At 42.1% G+C, this 27,249-nt stretch overlaps 1 protein-coding gene across 1 annotated transcript; it reads right to left on the bottom strand.

The window, feature by feature from the left end:
- Positions 1–484: 484 nt before the first annotated feature.
- FBXO22 (F-box protein 22) lies at positions 485–26,204 on the bottom strand. The gene is made up of 7 exons (XM_027840748.1): positions 26,053–26,204; positions 24,409–24,541; positions 16,221–16,308; positions 15,345–15,440; positions 13,217–13,378; positions 6,754–6,919; positions 485–1,681 (listed from the first exon to the last, which is right to left on the bottom strand). The coding sequence occupies exons 1-7, from the start codon at positions 26,181–26,183 to the stop codon at positions 1,267–1,269; spliced, it is 1,191 nt and encodes a 396-aa protein (XP_027696549.1). The 5' UTR covers positions 26,184–26,204; the 3' UTR covers positions 485–1,266.
- Positions 26,205–27,249: the final 1,045 nt, after the last annotated feature.

Below are 27,249 nucleotides of genomic sequence, written 5' to 3'. Positions count from 1 at the left end.
CCTCATTTAATCAAGGGGGCTAAGCACTAGGTTTTGAGGACCCCTATGGGGAAATGAAATAACGGTACAGAGAACCAACGATAACCCTTTCTAGACAGAGTTCATTAGGATTCAGAAGTGGAAGGAAACTTGTCAATCTAGTGTGAACCTATCATTCTGCAGATGAGTTAACAGTCACAGAGCTGAACTGATTTGCTCCAGATCACACAGACTGGGAAAGAGAGGTGACCTTCGAAGCCGGGCTCTTCCCATGATTCGGTGAGCTGCCTCCCGCTGGCACTGTCCGCAGCCACGGCTGTGCTGCTGCTCAGTGCTTGCTGTGGAAGGTGTGTGTACTAACCTCCCCTTTCTCCCTAATGGCTGATGCCATCTAGCGGCATAACAGTCATGTCCAATTCATAAATGAGAACAGTGAACTTACTCTAGGGTGGGTGCCTGCTGCTGTTCAGCTACAAAAAGAAGGGGGACAAAAAAGAGTTATTTGTGTTTTCTTTATTGACAAATGGAAAGGAATAGCTTTCATGTATAAAGTAATACTGCTGATTAGTCTTGCAAATTTGTTCTTCAGACTGAATAATTTCAATGGACCAACTACCACCACAAAATATTTTATTTTAACTTTTATGCAATGAGTAAAAATAATGTAATAACTTTATTAAAGTGTCTGAAAAACAGATGCAGTTGAGAAAAGGTCTCCCTTAAGGAGACAACAGACCAATGTTGTATATGTTTTTGAAGAAAACAAAAAACTGCATGATTATGGCCCCAAGATGATCATTATCTGACAACAATCACTTACACAGTTCTGCAGCACTTTCAGGTTTACAAAGCGCTTTACACACATTCCATTTTAGCCTCACAACAACCCTGTGAGTTAGGCAGTGCAAGTGTTCTCTCCATTATGCAGATGAGGAAACTGAGGCTCAGAAAGGTTCTGCACACAGCTACTACGTGGCAGTGGGGGGAGGGGGTGGACTCCAATCCAGGGCTCTCCCCTCTCACCACAGGTAAGGGGCAGTCACCCATCACCCCGGGCACTTGCCCTCTATCTCCCCCAAGCTGACCCAGTGACGACCTCCACACAGTATTATCTTACACACAAGTTCTCCTTCACTTGACATTGTTAGACCTATTCCAACATTATCTTGAGAGCATTAAACAAAGTTATAAAACAGATACTTCTAAAGGTACTTTCATCTGAAATATGTACATGCCCCCAGGTTTTGGGGGATGGTGGGCTGTAGGCACCCCTGAAGCGCAAGCGCCTCACTTGGTGGGGCCGAGGTGGATGAGAATCATGACAGTGGTGTAGCTATGGAGCAAAATATCCTCGACCTCATTACACTCCCTCAGGATGAAGTTCCCCGTGACTATTCGATCACACCCTATTTCTCCGTTTCCAAAGAAGCCAAATAAGGGGACGGTCGGGAAGAACTTCCGGAAGGCGTCTGCCTCCACGTTCCGGCGGGTCCGGTAGTACTGGAAGCCTCGGCCCACACAGGCGAACATGAAGCCAAACGTGTTGTACTCAGGGATGTTGGCAGCTTTGAGGCGCTGCATGGCCGCCTCGGCAGTCTTCTCATCATTCACATCCTGGTTCAGCAGAACAGACGCGCTCTGGATCTGTGGGCCACTGAAGGAGAGGCCAACTACACCACAAGCTTCGTTGGTGGGGGGGTTACTGAAAGGGAAGGGACATGTGAGCACAGGCTCCAGCCTGCAGGCAGCCGGGGTGGGCCCTGGGGCTGGTGGCTCACCTGAACACTCTCCCACCCCACCCAGGTGGTACAGAACAGACCTGCAAGTCTATGTCCAAACCTGCCCCTGAGCTACCCAAGCGAGGGGCCTTCCTGAGCCACTACCTGAGGGCCAACCTTCTTGGGTGAGTTGCTGCTCTGCCATCAAGTACGGCTGGGCCCGACCCTGAGTCGGAAAAGCCACAGGGACCCGGCTATTAAGCTCTAACAGGGTCTACGGTTACTTTTGTGGGAAGCAAAGAGGAGCTGAAGCAGTATTAAAGACCATCACTGATGTTCTTTATCCTGATGTCTTTAGAAATATTGAAAAGGCAAAAAAAGGTGAGCATTTGAAATCCAGCTGCTGCCCCTCAAGTGATATTTTACGTCACAATACTAGCCAGTTTGTCTATTCCTGGGTACCTCTACAAATTATCCGAGGGAATGAGAACAGTTATTTTGTACCATTCCTTACTGCTAATCACTACTTCCCAAGATTGTTCTACACAGGTTCACGAGGGAAATAAACAACTCAGTTAACACTCAAACCACAGCATCAATCTTATAAACGAGTGGTGTCAAGCTCTTTGAAGAGAACACAATGATGTAGAAAACCACAAATTAACATTATCTATGTTGTACTGTATCATTATTTTGTTAAAACATTTCCTAATTACGTTTCAATCTGGTTCTACTGCCACCTTTGCCACAGGGCATGTTGACACCTCTGTTCTAAATCGCATTTCTGCTAAAGAAACTTACATCTATAGTCTGGGACACGATCTGACAAAAGGGTTAACACTGCAGCCTTCCCTTTTAATGACAAACCATACTGGACTCTGAGCATATTACAACTGACAAGTTTCACTCGAGGTTTTTCAGAGTATGTATATAGAGTAAGTCACAATTTGGCCTCAGAGGTAAGCAAGACTGGCAGAAATTACCTGAAGTTTTGAAGTGGAAGCAATGATCACATCTGGACAATAGTAACAAAAAGAGTGGATGGACTGGGGTAAAACAGAGATAGCCCTAAGGGGCACGGAGGAAGATCAGTGGCAGATGTGCAGGAGCAACGGTTACAATTAATAAAGGTATATTCTGAACTCTGCCTGCCCAGTGTTGTGAGTCAAGGAATGGGGCATTTGGGATTCCATTATATAGAATTCGTTACCCCAGGCTTTTTTCTTCCTTCCTGTGCACTCCCTTATGAAGTACTGGCTATAACCCTCCATTCAAAACTGCTTTTCCATCACTGTTCAAACCACAGGGGTCATTAAGGACACCAATTTTGTGCAAAGGGCAGAGAATATAATTAACTCAGTTAATACAATCTCTTGTATTATCAAAAGATATCAAAAAGAAAAGAAGAAATTTCAAGACCCGTATGTGCAAAAATATTTATAGCAGCTCTTTTTGTAGAAGCAAAGGACTAGAAACCAAGGGGTGGCAGTCACCTGGGGAATGGACAAACAAGTCATGGAATATGAACATAATGGAAGAGTATTTCAGCGAAGATGAAACTGTTCCCAATTTCAGAGAAACCTGGGAAGACCTTATGAATGGATATAGAGTGAAGTGAATAAAAGCAGAACTTATACAATAACAACATTATAAAGAAAAATAACTCCAAAAGACATAAGGACTCTCCTTAGTGGTGACCAGCCACAGTCTCAGAGGGCTGCTGCTGAAGCTGCCCAGACAGGCGATGAACTCGGGCACCAGCCCTGACACAGAGGCAATGGAACACGGTGCAAAATGAAGCTTGCTCAAAGCCAAAGGTGGCCATATGTTTGGCATGCCTACGTCTGTCTGCTACAAGAGCTTGGTTTTTGTTTTGTCTCTCCTCCCAAAAGGGAGGAGGGGGAGAATGGGGCTGCAAAGGAGGAGTAGCAAAGAAAAGAGGATGATTTATGTATCTTTTTTTAAATTGAGAGAAAAGAAAGAACTCTAGGCAAGCAAGAAAACCACAGGTTGATCCGAATAGATTTAAAGAAAAAAAGGTTACACAGGCCTACAGGTTCTTGTACAATCCTCTTTTTCTCTATTTATATGCAAATACTGATTACATTCAAAACAAAAATGAGAATTAATGAAAAAAAAAACCCATCTCTGGATGGATGTTGTTCTGAAATAAAAGTTTGAATTTTCTTTTTGTGGACCTTCAACTGCCTTGAGAGTATGCAGAGGCTATTTGGGGGATTTAATCCCAGTGTAATGACTGCCGTGATTCAGAGGTTGTTCTAGCAGAACAAGAGGCTTCGTGAACATCCAGCACTGAGGAACACTTTCAACAAGGAACCACTACATACTTTCTACCTAGAGCATTAGAATGAAAGAACAGAACAGGGGAGCAAATGCTGACGTCTCTGAAGACAAATAAAAGCTTGTAACAATAAAACGTTCCTCATGAGAACCAAATGAAAATGCGTCTCCAGGGAAGAAAACCTTTCAGAACCGCGATGTTCTACTTTTAAACAAGATTGTTATTCCTCCCCCCCAACCCCTCCCTCTTCTGAATTTCTCTATTCCTCAGGAGGGCACCGCCACTCTTGCCAGCGGCCCAGAGCGCAACTTTGCTGGGACCTTCAAAGCCCTCCTCTCCTCATCACCTCGTCTCCAAACCCTGTCCTTTCTGTCCGCAGAACATCTCAAACAGCCCTCTTCATCTCCCACCTAGCCTGGAAGAGCTGTCCATGTGGCCTCCCCACTCCCCTTAGCCAACAAAGTCGTTTTCCTAACGCTCAGTCTGATCACATCAGCTCTTTTCCATAAACCCACTTGCTCCCCATTGTCTCTAAGAGCAAATACCGGGTGTCCCAAAAGTCTGAGGGCAGTGTGAAGATAGGAAAGCTTTATCATCTGCACTTCTCCGCTTTTCCAGTGGATGTACTTCTTGATCCCTCCCCTCCATGCTCTCCAGGGTTTGGCCATCCTGACATCCTCATTATTCTGCACCCGTGACCATCCGCCTCCCCAGTGTAGGTCTTTCCACAGGCTAGCCCCTTTGGTCACCCCTGCACTCTGCTCCTTCCAGGCTCAGCTCAAGCACTGCCCCTTTCTACATGAAGCATTCCCTGATCCCACCAGCTCCAACTAGTATCCTCACCCCACCTGGGGCTTATTAAGTGGGGGGCAACAGGGTACCACTGATAGACCTTCCCTTTGGCAGCGAGAGCAGAGGAGCATTCGAGTGGAAAGAAGCCTGACGCAGGCAGACTGCCCAGAGGGCAGGGGGTGATAAAGGGCTTGCATCAGAATCGGAGCTGTGTGAGTGGAAAGCAACGTACACAAGACACGCGAAGGTAGAAATGACAAGATGTGACAACAGATTAGAAATATGGGATGGGTAGAAGGAGAAGTCAAGGAGTCTAGGTCAGCAGGAGGGTTATGGTGCCCTGGCAAGTCATGGGAGATATGGGAGGATCTGTGGGGAAAGAGAGTGAGAGCTGCGGTTGACATGCTGGACATCCAAAAGATGGTGGGTGATGTGGAACTGCAGCTCAGGAGGAAGATGACGGGGCAGACAGAGATCTGAGAACGACCTGCACAGAGAGGGAGGAGAAAAGATGGGGGCGGGATCCCCGTGGTTAATGTGCATGACCTGGAAGAAGGGTCAGTGAAGGAGGCCGAGGAGCAGGCAGACAGCATGTCACAAGATCGAGAACTCTCATGGCGACTGAGAAAAGACCATCCCAATTAAAGAGAGCAGTTTCAGGTGAATGAAGAGGTCATAAGCCAGACCGTGGAGAATGAAGAAGTGAGAGGAGAGGAATGAGAAGCATCACATATAGATAGACGGTTTTCTCAAGGAGTTTAGCCTTTCTTTGTACCCTGGGCACTGGGCATTGGGCCTTGCACACAGTAAATGTTCCATAAATACTTGCTGACCCCTGACTGACTCTGCCTCTATGTCTTTTTGCTGCCTCCGAGTCCCCTCTCTTCCCGTAGGACACCATGCAAGCATAAAGCCCTTCCCGATTCCTCTGACTGCGAGTTTGGGAGTCTCTCCCAAACGTCCCTGACAATAGAGACTGCTTCCCTCTTGTACTCACAACCCCAGTTCTCAGCACAAAGCCTGGGGCAGTCGGCACCCAAAGCCGGCTGACTGGCAGGGAGGGTTGATCAAGGGATGTCTTTTCAAGGCTGGGAGAGTCACGGGCATGTGTAGGATGATGAAGGAGGCGGGCAGTCTGCTGGAGACGATGGGATGGAATGGATCACTTGTGCAGGCTGATGGCTTTGCGTTGGCAAGGAGAAGGACTTCGTTAACTGAAGGGTAAGTATAATATCCACCTATTCATGTGGGAGGGCTATGTTTGAGTGAACCTGGAAAAGGGGTGACTTGGAGTACTCCTGCAGTGAGGGCACACCACTGACCTTTGCAAACTGACCTCCCAGAACTAGAGGAGGCAGCACAGCAGAGAAGGGGGTGGTGAGCCACCACTCCCTAGGCCTCCATTTCCTCACTGGTGAAATACAAGATGACCACTCATGGCTCTTTTGGCTCTAGGATCTCAGAGTCCTCTCCTTTAACAGATGAGCAAGTCAAGGAATCCCCTAAGTTTGGGAGCTGGGAGGTGAAATCAGGTCTTAGTATGTAAATTGAGTGTTCTTAGGCAGGGAGGTAAAACAGCAGCTAGAAGTCAGGACTTGGGAATCAGGAAGCCCTCCATTCAAATCCTGCGTCAGGACCCTTACTAGCTGTGTGACCCTAAGCAAGTCACTCTACCTTTCTTACACTCCATTTCCACATCAATAAAATGAGGTTAATAACAGTACCTACTTCACAGGGTGGCATGAGGATGCACACCTTGAACCCCTATATAAATGCCAGCTATTATTGTTGTTTTCTTCAATATACCACCCTCCCTGTCTATTACAAAACCAGATAAATTATGCCAGCAAGTTTGGAGGTGAAGGGATGATACCACTCCCAAAAAACTCCCCCAAGAGTGCCAAGATTCTAATACTTCTCTTCCCCTATTCCCACCCAGGACAGAGCAGTACGAGCACAAACCTCTCTGATGTCAGTGAGGTCAAGCGGTCTACCTGGCCACCAGCCAGCATAACGCTCTTCTCATTGAGAATGTTGACTACTTTTTGAAGAAATCCAGCAGCTCCTATCTTCCAAGAATTGTAGCCAAAAATAAGGACCACTCTAAGTTCAGGATTGTTTTTAAGACCTGTAAAGGACAAAAAGAAAAACAAATGTCAGTTCAGGATTGTTTTTAAGACCTGTAAAGGACAAAAAGAAAAACAAATGTCAGTCACAGGCATAGAAGGACACTGAGAGATCACTTAGTCTTACCTTCTCTTCTCCTTTTACAGATGAGGAAACTGAGGCCCAGAGAACAGAAATTATTTTCCCAAAGTTGTACTTGAAATTTGTGGCAGAAACAAGGCAAGACCTCTATATCATCATCTTCTCTCATCTAGTGCTCTTTTCACTTAAAGTGTTATCTCTTCCAATATAAAATTCTCTACTCCTGTGGATACCTACATGAGTGCTTGAACTGAACTGGCCTCTGAGATTCAAAACAAAAAATGCAGCAAATATTGGAGACCATTTTAAGCCTAAATACATGAATAATCCTTAGAACAACAGCAACAAAAGTGCACTCACAGTGGATTTAGGAATCAGTAGGTATCTGAAAACCCTGAGTAACATATAGTTACTTCTGTCTGAAACAAAGTGACTTCAGATTTGGCTTTATATGTAGTATAGCTAAATTTATTTAATAAAGTGGTAGAACTTCAGGATTCACTGTTAAAAAGTAAAATTGCTGTATACTAAGACCATATGCAGATTTAGGACAGCCAACTGAAAAAGTATTCCAATGACAGCCAGGCCTAAAGTGAAAGCAAGGAGTTATTAACATCTGGGAGAATTTATATTCTTTTTAAAGAAACAATTCTGAAGTTAACTGCTTAAAGACTCATTTTGAAGTTATGTAACCCAAGCATATGGAAGAGTGCTTTATAGAAGCATTTCATTAAATAACTGAATCATAGTTAAACTCCTAGCACAGCTGGTACTTAATAAATGGTCTAGAGAATTAATTCATCAGTCATGGGAATGTACACTCTATATCTTCATGGATTTTTATCCTCACCTCCATCCTGTTTGAAAAGCTAAAGCTACCAAGATCCAAAAGGGCTTATGAGAGATAAATGAACACTGGTCAATCCTGAGTCTGATGTTGAGTTCTGATTAGCTTGAGCCTTTAAACAAGAGGTTATTCATCACCGAAGTCCTACTGTGTGCCTCGCACCAGGGACACAAATTCAAAAGTGAGATAATCCTTCCCCTCAAGGAGCTCCTGTTCTACAGTAAGCTGGTTCCCTCATTTCTTTCAAGACGTACCCCCAAATGCCAATGACCCCAAGTACCTTGTACTTGGGTAATAATATTAATTATTTAATATTCATTTTATATTATATGTGTGTGAACATATGCATGTATGTGTAGGTATATATATATAGGGAGATACATGCATACATACGCACATGCATACACAAACACATATTTCCAGGTTGCCTCTTCCAATAGAACATTAGCTCTTTGCGGGGAGGTATTTTTTTTGTCTTTGTCTTCAGCACCTAATAGGCAGTAAATAAATGCTTATGGATTTAAAGTAAGGGGACACAACATGTTCTGGAAATTCAGAATATCTAGGAATAGGGACTGGACCTGTGAGTCACTGGTGACTTGCCCATGTAACACATACAGAAGAGTTCAAGGCCAGATCTTACTGGCAATCCTCAGCAACACCCCATGGAGACTGTGGGCTTCACTACCCACCTACCACCTATTACCACCTGTCTTCCTCGGTTTCTGTCCTTGTCCCTGTAATAATCAAAATCTGGCCTCAGACACTTTTTATCTGAGTGACCCTGAGCAAGTCATTTAATCTCTGCTTGTCTCAGTTTCCCTCATCAGTAAAATGGAGATAACAATACCTACCTCCCACAGTTGTGATGAAGATTAAACAACATATCTGTAGAACATCTGGTATAGTGCCTGGCACAGAGAAGCTACTAGTTATTATTATTCTTGTGGTTGTTATTGAGGAGAAAACCATTTCCAATCCCCACATCCCATCCTCATGCTCATCTTCCCCAACTCAATCCCACTCATGCCCCACTCCAACCCCAACCATCCCTTCCACTGTGCCCTCTGGAATTCCCATTCTATAATGAAAGACTTCCCTTCATCCTGCATCTTTCTCTCATGATGCTACCTATTATTGAAATTTCTCTCTTACTGAAATCTGGCTCCCCTCAAGGACAAAGCATCCCCAGATCTCCAGCCCTGGCTGTATCTTATCTTATAAAGGAGTAGGGAGGGGATTAGGCTGAAGGACCCAACACACTGACACTAGAGAAAGAGTCTAAACATTCCTTTTGCTCCTCAATGCCCTTTACTCAACTTCTCTTCTGAAGTAGACTCAAAATTTTCTACCCAATCCATATCATGGTGGCTGTTGTTGGGGAGGACTGCCTTTCTCAAAAGACCGAAGCACTTGCACAACCATCTTTCTTTCCTGCCCTTACACACACACACACACACACACACACACACACACGGTAGAACTTCCGTCATCACAATGATGCTCCCTAATCTCCCAATTCCTCAGCCTCCTTCAATTTTATTCTCTACTCCTTTACACTATTTCAGGAACATATATGGATGGTCCCACACTGGATCTCATCATTATCCACAAGTGTTCCATTTCCTTAATTAAAAATTCTGACTTACTCTGTACGACCATAACTTCCTTTCATCTCACTTCTCCCCCTATGCCTCAGCCCCCAAACCTAGTCTTCCCCTTCATTAAGTCCTCCAAACCTGCCAGCTCTCAGAACTTTCACAATTAGCCCTGCTTTGACTTCACTTTCCTCCCTTCCCCATCTTGACCCCAGGGTTAACTATCCCTGTTTTCACATCTTCTTTACCCCTAACTGTCCTATCACAGCTCACCACTCCTCATCTGTTTCCTCTACTCCTCCCATGCTGCTGAGTGGCACAGGTAAGCTAGCCCACTTCCGCTGGGCTCTCACTGCAGCATGGCAGTCTTTTTTCTTCCTCTCTAACTGGTTTTCTCTTTCACCTCCTACAGAACTATTTCAAGTCACTTCCCTTCTTCAGCCTCCAGTTTCTTCCTCCATTAAGGGAGCAGGACTAGATAATGGTTCTTCCCAACTCTGACATCCTATGAGTCCACCTGCCAACAGAATTAGAGAATCAAGGCCCAACACGATCTCCCAACTAGACTGTAAACTTCACAAAGACAAGGCTACTGCCTCAACTAAACTTTTTATCCTTTCGTTCCCCCCCACCCAATGCTGAGCAGAACTCTCTGCAAACTTAAAAATATTTGTTGAATTCAACTTAAGAGACGTACATCTTCAAAAAGTAAAAGAACTATTACATGGCCCTGAAGTGTTGGGAAGCTGTTAATACGGAAATTTTTTTTGGCAGAGAGAAAGTTAGATTTGTGATTCCTCCATTAGACTCAGTCCACATGGGGTCTCGACCCACGATTTAAGAAGTGGTGAAGAGGTCATCAGTGGAAAGAGTTTAAGAAGCCCTACATTAGGGGAACTCCAGATGGAGAAACTCCCTCTATTTATGCAGTTTTACAATACAGTCTGTATCAAAAGGTCTGCCTACAGCACTGAGAGGCAAAACTGAATTAGGACTGTCCTGACTCCAAAATGAGCCCTCTGGCGACTATGCCCTGCCGCCTCTATAAATGACAGAGATTAAAAGAATTTAGTATAGTCACTGAGATCTCATTGTTTCTCACTTGATCATGCTATAGGCAGTTATTACTTTCTATGACTGTATTAGACAAAATTCACTTATCATCTAAAACCTTATTCATCCAATTAAAAAAAAAAGTATCTCAGTACTAAAAACCAAGTAGGTTTTCCCTTCCCTTTCCACACCAATGGCCCTCTATTGGACAAGTCACTCTACTTTTCAGGGCCCTAGGTCAGACATCCTCTAGTTCCTTCTGGCTTTGAAATGATTACAGCTGATTTCCTGAATCTGAACTTCTACCTTCATAAACAGAACAGAAACTTAGTTACCTCTTCCCAAAAGTTAATGTTATAGAGCAAAAAGTTGATGCTCTAAGTAGGAGACCATCTTAGATAGCTTACATGAAAGAATACAGAAAAAGGAAGGAGATTCCATAGTAACAAATCCTAAGAGCAAAAAATATCAAGGACCTGGATAATATAAATCTGGATCATTTACAGCTGAATAACAGAGAACCGGGTAGAGTTGTGACTTAGTCTAGCCATTCTGGAAAGCAATTTGGAAGTCACTAACTTGTGAATACTATTTAGCCCAGCAATACCACTAACTAGACCTACATCCCAAAGGGATTAAATAAAGATGAAAAAGGCCCATGTCTTTTTGTAGTGGCAAAGAACTGGAAACTAAAGGGCTGCTCATCAATTGTGGAATTCTGGTTTGAAAATGTAATGAAATAATACTGCTCCATAACAAATTATGAAAGGATTAAAGAAACATTTGTATAAACTGATACAGTGATGTAAGCAGAACCATGTGAATTTATACAACATTGCAAAGAAAAACTTTTTGAAAGACTTGGGAACTCTGATCAAGGCAATGACTGACAATTCAGAATGATGATGAAGCATGCCATCCACCTCACGAAAAAGGTGAGCCCTGTGCAGAATAAGATATGCGAATGTGTTGATTATGTTTTTTTGAGGTTTGTGGTTTTCTCTTTTTGAGTGTGGCATCAGGAGAGGAGAAGGAAGCTAGGAATTAATGTTGCAATACAGAAAAGGAAAGGAAGGGAAAAGAGGGCCATTAAAGCATTTTTAAAAATGCACAGAAGAGAACAGAAAGAAGTGCAGAAGGTAATACGTATAAACAGGGTGGCTTTAACAGGTTGTTCATTTTATTATATATGTCATTTAAAAAAGCAAACTATGTAATAAAAAATTTACAGTATTACATATAATCCTCTTTCTATTTGGTATAAGGAACTATCCAGGGGGAAGTGTGTTTAACTTCTGAATGAAAAAAAAAATTAAACCTTAGGGAGGAAACCCTCCCCTCACCCAAGAGAAACGGCTATGCTATTCCACTGACAAGTTATCATTCAAAAGCTATTCAATTAACATTTAAAAGATACATGTTCCATCAAACAAGCCTACAAAATAAAAATCCTGTCAAAGGTCCCAAATCAAACTAGACATAAAATAAACATACTTGATTGTAAACTGTCAGAAAACAGTCCTAAAGGGTCAAGAAACATACTCCCCTATTCAACAACACAAAATGTATTAAAATTCTTTGGAATTGCTTTCCCTACCAGAAAACAAAATCACAAAAAGTTATTGCTTGAATCCAAACTTTTGCTAACTAAACAAAACCTAAGAAAGCAGCCTCCTTCTAATGTTGGAGAAAAAAGCTGATGCACTCTCATCGTGTCTTATCTCAGTCTTGTTGTAGCATGTGTTGGATGGCAGCAGGAAGAGGGGCCGATAGATACATGCCACACATTCCTCAAAAGGCCCTGGCTTAGTCTCAGTGCTGGATCCGTGATATCACCCTCATCTTTGTGGGTACTAGGCCCAACTCCATACCCCATGAGATTACTGTCTACATCTTTTTCCCTAAAACCTCTAAAAGTCTAAGATTTACCAAATGTATTGGAGACTTTCTTCTTTGGCATCCTCTTTAAAATGTAAAGAATTATAAACTTCACATTATATAATATTGCAACCAAATATATCTGCTTTGAAACTCAAAAGGGTTTTTAAAGCTATGTTGGCAAAAAGAGGATCAAAGGAGAGAGAAGGCAGAACGGCTCAACTCTTAGTGCTCATCTTCCCTACCAAGGACAGTGACATGTTAACTGGAAAGGACAGAACAAAAATGGCTAACAGAACTGAAACCCAAGATACGTGGGGAGACAGGATCCCCTTGATTAGATCAAGTCCTCAGGGCCCCACAAACCAAGGCACTGACAGGACTGAAAAGTCTAACTCTGGAGTCACTTTTGAAAGCCTTGCAAAGGTAGTGGCCTTGTGCATCACTGGTATTCTCGGGAGGGCAGGGTTGTGTGCCCTGCGACTACAAACCGTTCTGATCTTGTTGGTTCCTTTGTCCACATCCCTTTCCTTTCCTTGTCCGGCTCCTTTCCATGCTGCTTTTTTGGTGGTCATTGTGTAGTTTAGCTTTTATGCCCACTGCCAGTAAATGAGACGATTCCTTTTATTTCTAGTCCAGAATGCAATTTCCTACCAAAAACACTGTTCATTTCGCTCTGTCCCATTCCTAAGGTTACCTGAAGGCTGACTGTCCTCTGGATAACAAAGGCTATCACTGTGGGTTGCTGAATGGGAGTCCTCAGTTATCTTGTTTAATGACTTTCCTGAGTACACACTGAGATTCTACCAAATGTGAAAACATTGACAGAAACAAAACTTACCAGCTTCAATTAGTTTGCTTTCATGGATACATTTTCTCAGATCCTTCAGAAAATGAAAAGTCTCAATTTTTACTCCATCAATTTTGGGGAACAATATTGCAAAGCCAGCTTCTCCATCTTCTATTTCTTGAGGTCGATTGCTACCTGATCCCATTGGAGTTACTGGAAAAAAAATCAAAATGCAAAGTACGCACAAAGTACCACACTTGGCTTTAGTCTAACCTTCAACTCCAAAACCTGCCTTCTGCAGGAGCTCTTTCCCAGGCCAGACTGCTAAACAATCTAGACTACATTAAATTGGGAAAGTTATTTATCAAAAGACCTTTTGTGATTCAAATGCAGTCAACAATCACTTATTAAAGATTTCATCTTTACGCTTCCCCAAAACTCTACTTACTCACTTTCTTTTTAAGCATTTAGAATGAAACCAAGAAAGAAAGTAGCTTACTTGAATGGATTAATAACCCCAAGCTCACAAATTAATCTCCACCCTCCCCCCAAAAAGGAAAAAAGTAACAGGAGAGAAGTTAATAGTTATTTTAGAGATAACCACTATATTTAAAAGGCATTTGAACACCTGGATTAAACATACCTTATTAAGTCAGACTGTTTAAATTGTCTTCTCTGAAAATACTTAGATAGCTGAAGTAAATTCTACCTACCTAAATCAAGTTTTCATTTTCTATGTGCCAAAGACCTTAAATTTTGCTATCTAGAGTAACATGCAACATTGGTCCAAAAAGCTAACAAATGTTACTTATTTTATACTGGGGGAAAAAAAAACCCACAAGGAAACCCCTAAGTTCAAAAGTGAACTCAGTAAGCTTTTCCTTATGTTGAGACAAAATCTGTCTCTCTGTAATGTCTACCCATTACTCAAAGCTTCTGCAGTCTGGGCCCACTGAGGGTTATTTTCAAGTACAATTATGTAATAACCCGGCAAGTGAATGTCCCATATGAGAGGGATTACAATAAGCTGCAGAAAAACCCATGAGAGGTTGCTTAGAAGCAAAAGTAAAAATTCGAGGCAGTTAAGGCTAAGCTGATTTTTTTTTTTTTTGGACAAAGGGGTAGAGGAAAGAGGGAGGATGAGAACTGAAGAAGACACATCTATGTGATGTATGATCAGATGATGTCTGACTAGGGCAAAACACCTCCTCTGCTCTTGTCACCACGTCTCTGTTAATGAAAAAATTAGGCTAATTGCTATGTTGGCTTTTTTGCTGCCACGGTACACTGCTGACTCATACTAAGCTCAAAGTCAACTAAATCCACTAAAACCCAGGGGTTTTATAATTCTGTCTTGTTATCCTTGCATCACTCTGTACTCATACAACTCATTTAAAAAAAAATTGAGGCATTCATATTCAATTCACTGCATTACAGACTGTCAAAGATGGTTTTTGGATCTCAACTCTGTTATCCAATACATAAGCTTTCTCTCCAAGTTTTGGATCATCTCTAAATCGGATAAGCAGGACATTTATGCCTTTACCCAAGTCACCAATTACATATTTCAAGTCAGTATTTTAACTTACACTGCACATATACCAGTCCCTCAGGCTAATTTTAGAAATAAACTAATTTTTAAATATTAGCCATAACTTTGGAAACACTATTTAGGTCAAGTAGAGCAACAGCACAACAAATGTGACTATCATTTTTAGACCCAAATAATTTTGCTTTTAAACATCTATACATCTCCCCAGCTCCATCAGAAATGATGACCACCAGGAACAGAGAAGGGAAGATGCAAAGTGAAATAAGCAGAACCAGAAAAACAATAATCCCATTAACCACAACAATATAAAGACTCCCCCCTCCCAAAAAAGCTCCATGCTATGTCACTAGAGTGCTGAATAAAATGCGCCCCTTTTGCAAAGGTGGAGGACAAGCAGTGCCGAGCGCTGCCCACACAGTGAAGCGCGGCAAACGTGTTCCTTTGGCTGACCTGCTTTTCTCCTCTTTTATGGAATTCTCTGTCATGGGGCAGCAGTCGCCAAGGCTGAGGGAGGGGAGGGACATGTTTAGGAAATGAAGGAATTGTAAAAACAAAAGCTATCAATCCTATTTTTTCTTTTAAGAACAGAGTCAGACATGTCTGTCCCACTTCAGTGGGCTCTCTCACCTATGACTCCTGGGGTTATAACCCCGAGGACATGGCAACGTTTTGGAAACAACTTCTCAATGGCACGTGCAATTTCCTGGGGATTTCTCTTTCGTGCTGTAACAAAATGATAAAGAACCTGAGATCTGAAGGAATCTTTGGAAGTTGTCATTTAATGCAGTATGGTTTTTAAAAGAGCTTATATTTTAAAGATTACTCTGTAACAATTAAGTACGATTTCCCACCTCCCTCCCACTCCCCCCACCCGCCCCGGAACTAACATTTCAGACTAAGTTCTAAAATTTCCATGAGACATTTCCCCCTTCCCTAACATACTGCCAACAAATAAGGAAGCCACAAATCAACTTCAAAACAAGACCTACTGCTTTCTCCCTCTAACTGGCTGATACTACAGTGGAACTACTTTTTTGATTATGTAAACACTTTGGACAATTACCCCATTCTATAAGTAAAACTCTTTAGTTCAATATGTGTATCATTCAACACAGAGGAAGTAATTACAGCATGAGAGACTTCATGTTCTAGCACACCAAAAAGAATGTTTTACTAGTAACTTCTAAGAGAATGGATAACTCAACACTAACAGTTCTTTTGGCCAACATGCATCTGGCATTGTAATGACTAGTTTCATCTACGCTAAGTTACATATAACTTATTTCAGGAAGAAAAAAAAACCCTTCAAATAACTAGGATGAGCTGCATTACTGGACTGTAAGTTATCTGGAACAAAGCATCACGTATATAAGGATTTGTTAATACATTCTATGACATGCCCACAGGGCTAAAATGCTATCAACAACTGTCAACAACTCTCAGGTTTGGTTCAATACTGCAGGACCACTTAGGAAAATTATCCTCCTATGTTCTGATAGTCACCTTTCTTGTGTCCATGGCCATCCTCCTCTCCAACGAAAGTATCCTCATCAGCCATGTAGAGGACAGTCTGTGGCAATGCATGAACCTTCTGCAAAAAAGCAATGAGAGAGCTAAAACTGGAATGCTGCCACCCATGAGTACTACTTGGGGCATTCTGAGTCATCAGGACCAACTTCTTAGTGACTACATTCCCTCAGTTCACCTGTGACCTTCCACAATGGCCTTCTCCTATGTGTCCTCCTCGAACACAGATTTCCCTGCTAAAAAAGCTCTGCCACCCAAGGATATCACTTGCTATAGCTCAGTCATAATCAAATAAATTAAGAACACAATGGAACCTGAATATGATCTATGAATATGTATTAAGTGGCACTGTGCCAAGCACTGGGGAAACATACAAAAGTGAGACAGTCTGTGACTCAAAAAGTTTATATGCTACCATAAATTAAAATGTTTATCAAAAAAAAGGTGAACTTCCTTTCAGCTTGTCATTTTGAAAGATTTTTCAAATCTCTTGACAAAACACATGTCAAATGAAGACGTGGTCACCATTACTTAAAATTTTAAAATTAAAAGTAATCCACTTAAAATATTTTTTATTTGTTCCTATGAATAATTTCATTTTACAGTAAATGTGGGGACATGCTTTTATTTAGTTTCCTTCCTATTGTATTAGACAGTTTTCAGGTTTGAATAGATGAGCTTTATAAAACTCTGTAGTGGGTTTTTAGACCAGGATCCATGAACTTTTTAAAAAAAAATATTTTGATAACTATTTTCAATATAATTGGTTTCCTATGCAATCCTATGCATTTTATTTTATGAATTTAAAAACAATATTCTTGGAAGGGATCTCTGACACAAAAAAGTTAAGAACCCCTGCTCTAGAGAATTTGTCCACATACTACCCTTATTTTTTGGTTCAAAACTGTAATTTTGGAGATGGGAATTTTTTTGGGGGGGTCCAGGCAATGGGGTTAAGTGACTTGCCCCGGGTCACACAGTTAGTAAGTGTTATGTGTTCGAGACAGGATTTGAACTCAGGTCCTCCTGAATCCAGGGCTGGTGCTCTATCCACTGTGCCACCTAGCTTCCCCTATTTTTATAGTTTTTGCACAGGTACACAGACGAAAAGAGACAAAGACAGAGAAAGAGCAAGAGAATGCTGAGATGAGCATCTTCACAAACTCATATTTCATGGCACCAAATCTGAAAAATGGAAAATCAGTGTATTTCCCACCTTAATCTTCATACTAGGCAATATTTACACCTAACATTCCTTTATATATTGCTCAAAACACAGCTTTTAAGGAGCTAGAAGCCAAAAGAAACTTTTCTATTACCAAAAATTCTATCAAAAAAGTATTTTATAAAACCATTAACAGATTCTAAAATATTTCTAGTAACGTTTAACTTTGTTCTGACATACCAAGAAGGCAAATAATAAATGCTGATTCCATGCTCCTACCGGTTTATGCAGTCAATATTCAGGATTGCTCCCCTCCACCTGTGATTTGGAACTAGGCTGATCTACTATTTTACAAAGCTGATTTAGGACTTCAGTTTTAAAAATATTTCTATTTTTGAAAATATTTTGTTCCACAGCATGCATCACAGCAATACAAAGATTCAAAAATGCAAATGGCATTCATTCAAAAACCTTAACTTTACACAGTTTTCAATAACTTCTCCTCGTTCATTCCCAATACCAGTAATATCAATAGTAATTCTACCCCATTAAGGCAGGGCACTAAAATATTTTTAGTAGCCAAACGATGCAGTGTCTTCCCATCACTGCTCTTTGACATTGTGGTTCAGTAGCTGATTTTTAATTCGCAGCAACAGTAATGCACAATTGAATGTATTAAATCAATATATTTAATAAAATGATTAAATGTATTATAGCATAAACATACTTTAAAAAAATCGATCTATCCACTCCTCTTACCCACTGAGCAAATTTAACAAAAAATAAAGCCCTCAATATATCACTGCATGGTGCGGCAAAAACAAATTCTCACATTGGCCATGTCCAGAAATGTACATCTCTTTTAGGTTCACAACCTCCCTCGTCGAGAGAGTAGCACCTTCATCTTCATTCTCTCGGTCACTGCAATGATCAAGTTCTGAAGTCTTTCAAAGTTGTCTTTGCAATGTTGTTGCACATACATGTGTATACACATATGCATATACATGTATACACATGTATAGGTACACATGCATGTATGTGTGTTATATATGTAGATATGGTTTTTCTAGTTTTGTTCACTTTGCATCAATTCATACAAATCTTCGCAGGCTCCTCTGAAACCATCCTTTTCACAATTTAAGGTACAATGATGTTCCGTTAAATTCATATTCTGTAATTCCTTTAGCCATTTCCCCAGCTGATGGGAACCCCCTTAGGTTCCAGTTTTCTATCACTACACAAAGTACTCCTATAAATGTTTATACATGAGGTCTTTCTCTACTCTTTAGGGTACAGGCCTAGCAGCGGTATCTCAGTGTCAAAGGACGTGCAGTTTAATAATTGGGTTCTAAACTGAGAGCTATTGGCTTTCAAAGTTGTTTTCCTCTATAATTGTATTGTACAAATTGTTCTACTAGTTCTGCTTACTCTCCCTCTGAGACCGTCCATTTCGTCAATTCTTATGGCACATTAACATTCTATTAATTCACATACTTCAACTGGTTTCAACTGTTTGCCCCAATAGGAGGATACCTCCTTACTTCCCAACTCTGGGCTACCAGGAAGAGCTCCTCTGAATCATTTTTAGAGGCCCTTCCCCATGTTCTTTGATTTCTTTGGGGGACAGACACCTTCCAGAATACAGTAGCTGGACCTGTTCACAGCTCCACTAACAATGAAGACACTGGAGCGCCTGGCTTTAGTCTCTCCCACACCCCCTTTTCCTTCGAAAACTGTTCATATCCTTCGACCGTTTATCTTTAGGGAAGGACTTTTAATCGTGTAAATATTTTTACCTTATAAAAGTTCATTTTAAACTTAGACATAAGGTCCTTAACAGAGAAATTTGTTTTAAAGATTTTCCCCTGTTACCTGTTTCCCTTCTAAATTTTAGAATTTGTGTATAAGATTTTAATCTTAAATAAAAATCGTTCATTTTATCTTGTGTGATGCTATCAGTTGCTTATTTGTGAACTCGGCCCCTTTCCAGAGATTTGAAAGTTCATTTCTTCTTTGTTCCTCTAATTTGTCACCTCTGGTGCCTAAGGCAGGTACCAATTAAGAGTTTATTTTAACATGAGCTGTCGGTCTACTTCTAGTTTCTGCCAGTCTGATGTTCAGTTCTCCCAGAAGTTTTTGTCAAATGCTGAGTCCTTTCCCCAATAACTGAGGTCTTTGGGTTTAGACTTAGTTACTTTTACTATTATTATTTTACTTTACTATTTGCTTATATATGTTGTAAGCCTAATCCACTCCATTGAGGCTGCTGCTTCTTCTGTTTTGTTTTTCTTTATAAACGAGTGCCAAGTCACTTTAATCACTGCTGTGTAGCACCCTCTGAGATGCGGTAACGACAGACTTCCTTCCTACTTGTTTCATCATTACCCTGGATATTCTTCATCTTCTCTTCTGCTATCTGAATTTCGTTATTTCTACTTCTCTGTAATCTTCCTCCCTGGTACAATACTGAGAAAGGTAATTTAGGTATGGCCATTTTTATGATATTGGCTTGACTTATATATCAGTATTTAATGTCTCTCTGATTATTTAGGTCTGTATTTCTGCAAAGGATTATGCAATTGGATTCCTTTACCCCCTGCATGAATCACAGCAGGCACATTTCCAAGTGTTTCCATTTCTGTAGTTACTTTAAACAAAATTTCTCTTTTAAGCTCTCCTTAATGACTTCTATTAATTACATATAGGAGTGCTGATTATTTATATGGATATGTCATATATCCTTCTACCTTGCGGCTAGGCTTAGCCGCAAGGCTTGTTATTTCAATTAATTTTGATTGATTTCACCCCTATCATCTGCAAAAAACATTTTGTTCCCTTTACCTATGTTACGCCTTCAATTTCTTTTTGTCTTATACTCTCAGAGTTAAATCCTTTTTTATGAATGGACCTAAATGGTCCATTCCATAATTTCTGGATTTGTAAATAGAAACAAATGTTGGGTTTTGTCAAAAACTTTTTCAGCACTGACATAATTACACTTTTTAAAAATATTTTAACATGGTTTATTATACTTATAGTCTTCCTTATATTGAACCAAGCCTGTATTCATGATATAAACCCAACAAGGTCATTATGTATAATCTTTCAAATATGTTATAGCCTACTACTTGCTAATATTTAAATTTTTTAGTGTCTATATTCATTAGAGATTATAGTTTGTGGTTTTCTTTAAAATTTTTTGCATTGATTCATTGGTAACACTGGTCTGTAGTTTCTGTCTCTCCCCAGTTTAGTATCAAAACCATACTAGTATCACAGAAACAGAGAATGTTGGGACTAATTGTTCTTTCAATGTTTGAATTCATGTGCAAATCCACAAGATCCTGGAGTTTTTTCCTTTGGGTGTTCATTTATGGCTCATTCAGGTTTTCTGATATTGGATTATTTAAATAATCTAGTTCCTGTTAATCTGGAATTTTTTTAAAAAATAAGTATTCATCTATTTCCTTTATCAGTTTTGTTAGCATGATAGAACAAAATAGTTTTTGGTATTTCCTTTATTTCTTCTCTGATTATTTTTAAGTTCTTTTCTGTTTTTGATATAATTTTTTTCTTTCCTTCTAAAGAATCAGATTTTTTTTTTAAAAGCTGCTTCTAGTTTATCAATTTAATGGTTGTTTTGCTTTCAATTTTCTCTCTTTAATTTTCGAATTTCTACTTTGTTAGTTGAAGATTTTTGACTTACTGTTCAAGTTTTTTTTTTAATGCCCAATTTACTGATTTTTCTCTCTTGCTGATGAAAGCTTTTACATATAAATTACCCCCTCAAAACTGATTTAGTTATGTTCCATAAGTTTTAGTACATTTAGTTTTGTCAATTTCTTTGGTGAAAACACCTGTTTATATAATTTGCTTTGACCCAGTAGTTAATTAGTCTCATTTTAAAAAAATTCACTAATGATTTTACTTAATATAATTTTTATTGCATTTGTGATCACTAAATGCATGTAGTATTTTTTCTGTTTTTGGTTTTTATGCCCCACTTCAATACACAGTCAAATTTTAATGTGCCTTGTACTGCTGAAAAGTATGTAAATTCCATTTTAACTCCATTCACTAATCATGAGAGCTATCATCTCTAATTCTTCCCAAGTTGTAGTCAGATCCATAACTTCTTTGTTTCTCTTTTGGTTAGATTTGTCTAAGTTCAGAAGGGGTACATTAATGTCTTCTCCACTATTATAATTTCTATGACATCTTTAAGATAATGTAAAATATTGGTGTGCCTCTTTCTACCATGACAATATCTACTGTAGCCTTATCTGAAATTACGTTGCTTTAAATTTAGCTGAAGCATGACTTTGCTCCAGCTCTTCATTTTAATCCTATGTGAATCCTAGTGTTTCAAATTTGTTTCCTGTAAGCATATTGTTAGATTCTACTTTCTAAATCATTGTGTTTTATGTGAGTTTAGGTGATTCAGTTATAATTGTTAGCTGTTTATTTTCCTTTTATCTGACCTCTTGCACTTTTTCCTCCTGGTTCTTATCTCCCTCTACAAAATGTGGTACAAGAAAGGGAATGTGTCTAACACTTGCCACATTATATGTGAAGCAGACTGTTTCCTCTATAATGCAATTCTTCTCTTGGCCTTCATTCAGTCCTGACACCAAGTTTTGACTGTCTTCCCTTCCTTTTGATCTCCTCCCTTCAATTTTCCAGTTTTGTTTTGCTTGTCACTGCTCCCTTGCTATCCTGCTCTCCTCTTAGACCCATTTCTTTCCCTCCTCTTCTCCCTATCTTCCATTTCCCCTCTGAGTTTAATGTGTTTCTATATCAAAATTTGTTTATGTGTGGGTATATTGTTTTGTATATTCCTTTATCATGTTCAGATGAAAGTGAGATTCACAGGACACCCATTTTCATCTTCCTTTATAACTATACATTCTTCACCTTGTGAATCTCTTCTATGCAGGTAATTTCCCTTCCCTTCTACCTTCTTTCTTCCCCAGTAGAGTCCTCTGTGGCTCCCATATTTGTCTTTTTCTAAGACCTTTAGGATGGAAGAACATCATCCATGGACATCCATATCATTTTACCTTTCTTTATAAACCCTCAGAAATTTTAGCGCTCTGAGAAGACATTTGTTTTTTGTCCTCCTGTAAATATGCAAATATAAAACATACTCCTTTTCCATTTTTATTTCTCTTGGACCCTGCATTCTCATTTAAAAACATCTACATACTCAGTTCTGTCCTTTTCATCAGGAATTCTTGAAAATCTCCTATTTCATTAAACATTCATTCATCAATCCTTTTCCCTATAAGATTATATACATAGTTTTTGCAAGAAAGGTCATCCTTGGTGATAAACCTTTTATCTCTTTACTTTTATAGTATTGTATTCCAAATTCTCCTCTCCTTCTCAGTCTTGTGGGAATCTTATTGTGGTTCCTTGGTACTTGAGCTCCTTCTCGGCTGCATGCAGTACTTTTTCTTTGATGGAAGCTCTGAATTTTGGGCTATGATATTGTTGCATTTTTTTCATTTTGGGGTTTCCTTCCAGAAGTGACTATATTGTTTCCATTTTCATTTTTCCATCTGGTCCTGAGAGTTCTGGGTGGTTTGTGGTTTTTGTGTTGTTATTGTTTTTAATATGGTATCCAAGACATTTTTTTTCCTAATCATGGTTTCCAGATATGATAATTCTTAGGTTTTTTTCTCCTTCACCTGTTTTCTAAACCAGTTGTTTTTTGCTATTATATTTCTTACATTTTCTTCTGTTTTTCCAATCTTTTGGTTTGGGTCTTCCTAAATCTTGTCTTAAGCAATCCTTGTTTTCGGTCTGGTCCATTCTAATTTTCAGGGCCATCTAGTTCTTGGGTAAGGTTTCTCACCATCTCTATGTAAATTTGCCTTACCATTCTTTCCTTCCTCCCTTTTCCATTCTATATATCATTTTATTTCTTCTTCCTGGTACTACTGCAGTCCCTATGGCCAAGATATATTTCTCCAAGCTTTACCTTATGCTTGTTGAGGTGCTATTTTCCTTGGGGTTTACGCGTGTGTCTCTCAAACCAAGGTAGCTCTCCCACGGCATCTGTAGTTTTCACCTTCATTTGCTCATCTCATCTAGTTCAGTATTTAAGTTGAGGGGGCGGAAAATGAAGGGTGCTACACTTGGTCAAGCTCCACAAATAAATGGTGTGGTTAAGCCCCTCCTTTAAGGGAGTCTAGGGGTGCTCTAATGATGGGCTGCAGTGGTGGGGGCTGGGGGAGGGGGAAGAGAACAGAGAACAGCCCTTGTGACAGGGCTCTGGGACCTCTCACTGTCATAGACTTTGACTGAGGGCTTTCCCAGTTGGTTGTTGCTGGGTTCCTTCCACAGGCTTCAGGGACTGCTCAAGCTGGATTCTGCCTAGGGTCTTTCTCACAGCTGGCCTCTGGAACACCCTGAGGCTCCAGCTACAGCCACTGACTTCAGGAAAGGCTGGGAGTGATGGACTAGCCTAAGGCCTCCAGGGGTTGCCAAGGATTCTACCCTTGACCTAACCCAGCTTGTCTATCCCTGTCTTCTCACAACAATCTGGGTCCCCCCTATAGATTCCAGGGTTGTGCAGGACAAGGAAGTTTAGAGATGCTTCTTTTCATTTCCTTCCAAAGTGGTACATTTCTGAGTCTCCCTGCAGTGTTTGTTTTTCATAGATCTGTGTTCCTCTGCATCTTAATATGCCCCACCTTTCCAAGACACATCACAAACCTAATTGGAAATGTATCACTAAGAACTTCCTGAAAGACTTTCTACTTTAATGATCTGCATTTGGGTATTTTACATTTAGCTAGTAAAAGGACTTCCATAAAGGTTAATTATGTAATAGTGACCACGTCGAAAATAAACACATCAAAAAGAAATGAGACAAAGTTTAAGCACAACCACCCCAAGGAAGATGCCATCATCTCAGGAGAATTAATGCTCAGTCTATTAAAGACTGTCACCATGGGAAACGCAGTGCTCCGTTACTGGCCGACCAACACTTGCCTCAAGCTCCTTGGCTAACACTTGGACCAGCGAGTGCATCTCTGGGGGCCCAGGCTCCATTGTGGAGATCCAGGCCACGCTCTGCTGGGTCCTCAAGGTTCGGCGCACACATTCTTTCCATAACCGGGACACACTGGAAAAAGAAAATCATGACAGGTTCCAAACTGATCCCAACAACACATTTTCAACTGCCTGCTGGAAATTTCCATCTACCTGGGTATCAAGCTGGTACTCATCCAAAAATTCCCTCATCTGTAAAACGGGAATAACAACTACTTTTTGTCGTTGTATCAAATGAAGTAACTGTAAAGCACTAACCATTGTCTGGCACATAGTAAGCACTATATAAATGGTGGTAGTACTTAATATTCTTTTCCCAAATTCCATTTCTCCACATAACCTTTCTTTTTGTATGGATGAAAATGCTCTTACAATACTCTCCCAATCACCAGGTCTTGAAACTTTAGAATCAGCATTGACTCTTCCCTTTCTTCCCTACATTCAAATGCCAAGGCTTCAGATTCTATGATTAAAACATCTCCAGTCCAGTCTCTTCACAAACACTGCTAGCACCTCCTCCAAGTTTCCTTAGCCTTCACTTACCAGAACTGCAATGGCCTCTTAACCATTTTTGCTGCCTCCAGGATCTCTCCCCTCAGAAAATTACATCCACTACTGATCTTCCTAATAAAAATGACTAATTACTCCTCGAGGTTATCTCCAGCAGGCCCCCATTATCTGCCCAACAAAGTATAAATTACCGATGCTGGCATGTTCAAGGTTCTCCACGAGCTGGGCACAATTTATTTTTCCAGCTTTATCTCACATTTCTGTAAGGCACATTCCGGCCAGCTGGAACTCTCTGTTCCCTCCCCTCTCCTCCCTCATCCTGACCCTTGTTTCTCCCATGCCCTCTTCTTTACACGTCACATTTCACCAGCGTCACACCCGGGTCGCCCCTCCTCTGCCCCTCTGCAGGGCCGCTTTAGGTCTGGCTGGCCCTGTGGTTGCAGCCCACCTGCGGGGACCGGGGCAAGGCGCTCGCCTCCGCCAGCCTCAACTTCCTCATCTGTAAAATGGGGAAGAGGAGGGATCTGAGAAGCGCTTTAAGCTCTACGCAAATGCCAGCTATGGCTATTCTTGCTAAAATGGGCCGAGTGCTCTCCCAGAGACGACCCCTGGGGCGGAGGAAAGGACTGACGTCCAAGAGCGCCATAAGCCTCGCAGCCCCAGGCCGCAGAGCACGGGAGGCACGCGGGACGCGGGTCACGTGGGGGAAGGGCGCTCCCCCCTCCCTCCGACTCTAAGCATCCCTCCCTCCCGCTCTCGGGCTCAGCAGGGCCTGGGGCCCGGAGCAGCTGGGAGAAGGGAGGCGGCGATCAAGCCCAGTGCGCACGCGCGACGGTGGCGGCGGCGGCAGCAACAGCAGCAGCGGCGGCAGCAACAGCAGCAGCGGCTCGGGTGGGGGGCGGGGCAGGTGCATCCCGGAGGGGGCTGCGCGCCTGCCCGGGAGGAAGAGGAGGAGGAGGCAGCGGCCGCCCGGGTTGGGACCCTGTGGGCCTGCAGGGGAGGAGGGGCGGCCTGGCGGACGGAGGCCGCCGCGCGGGGGCCCGGCCCTCCCCGCGCCCCCCCGGGGCTCCTCACCCGGCCACCCGCAGCAGCGCCTTGGTGGGCAGAAAGGCGAGGACGCGCTCCACCACCTCGGCCAGGTTGCTCAGCACGAAGGCGGCCTGAGAGTCCACGGAGGAGGAGCCGCCGCTCCCCGCCGGCTCCATCGCTGCCTCCCTGCTGCCGGCCCTCGGTCTATCCCGCCGCGACGACGGCAGCCGCGAGCGCTCCAACGCACCGCTTTGAACGCCCAGCGCGGACGCACGCCACTTCCGCTAGCGCTCGCGAGGGGGGCGGGGCTCGGCGGGGACGCGCATGGAGGCCCCGCCCCCGGCCTCCTCACTTCCGGTGTGAAGTTGGAGCCGCTGCCACGTGTCCCTCCTCCCTCCCTCCCGTCGGTCGTCCCACCTCGGGGGGCCACTTGCCCGGGTGAGGAGGGCCGGCTTCTCTATGCTCATCGCAGGGCAGTGGCCCCAGTAGGCCCCCGGGGCGTGACTCCTTGGCTGCCCTCAGACCCTTACCAGCTGGGTAGTCCTGCCCAGCCTCAGTGTCACCTGTAAAATGGGGATGATCATAACAGCATCTCCTTCGAAGGGGTGTTGTGGCAGTCAAATCAGATAACGTGTGTAAAGCGCCCAGCACGGTACCAGGCACCGATGCACAAATTATTCATGAATTAAGGTTGCTAGCTACTGTAATTAACTGCTATAAAAGAGGGGGGCGGGGTGGCTCATAGGAGGCTGGCCTGTGCCAAGCTTCTTGTCCATCTCTGGGGTACAGAGATCTTAGGATATGTGAACAGGCCCCGGGTGCCTCTCTTCACACTGGTCATAGTGATGGGCATTGTGAGCACTGGCCACCTACACGGACCGCACAGCTGGTTACCCACATCCGGAATGACTCATTAATGAACGTGGGCCACTTGTGTGGGACTGAAATGGTTTCGGATTGCTGCTTGGGACACCAGGAGGCTGAAGGATCACCCAGCTAGTACAGATATGGCAGCACTTGAACCCAGGTCTTCCTTACTCTATCCACTGTCCTACAGTGTCACTCCCTGCCCTTTGTAACTCTTGGGGATGCTGAGGGGAGAAGTGATCTGTCAAGGGTCATGTCTCCAGTCTGGGTCCGAGGCAGAGCTGAAGCCCAAGTCTTCTGATTCCAAGGCTGGCTCTTACTTCACAACACAACATAGACTCCAATCATTCACTGACATTTAATTTTTAAACATGA

The sequence above is a fragment of the Vombatus ursinus genome, unplaced genomic scaffold (genome assembly GCF_900497805.2).
Source record: "Vombatus ursinus unplaced genomic scaffold, bare-nosed wombat genome assembly UNPS02014847.1, whole genome shotgun sequence".
Lineage (NCBI taxonomy): Eukaryota > Metazoa > Chordata > Mammalia > Diprotodontia > Vombatidae > Vombatus > Vombatus ursinus.
Note: the sequence above shows the minus strand (reverse complement) of the source record. Positions and strands in the feature narration are given on the sequence as shown.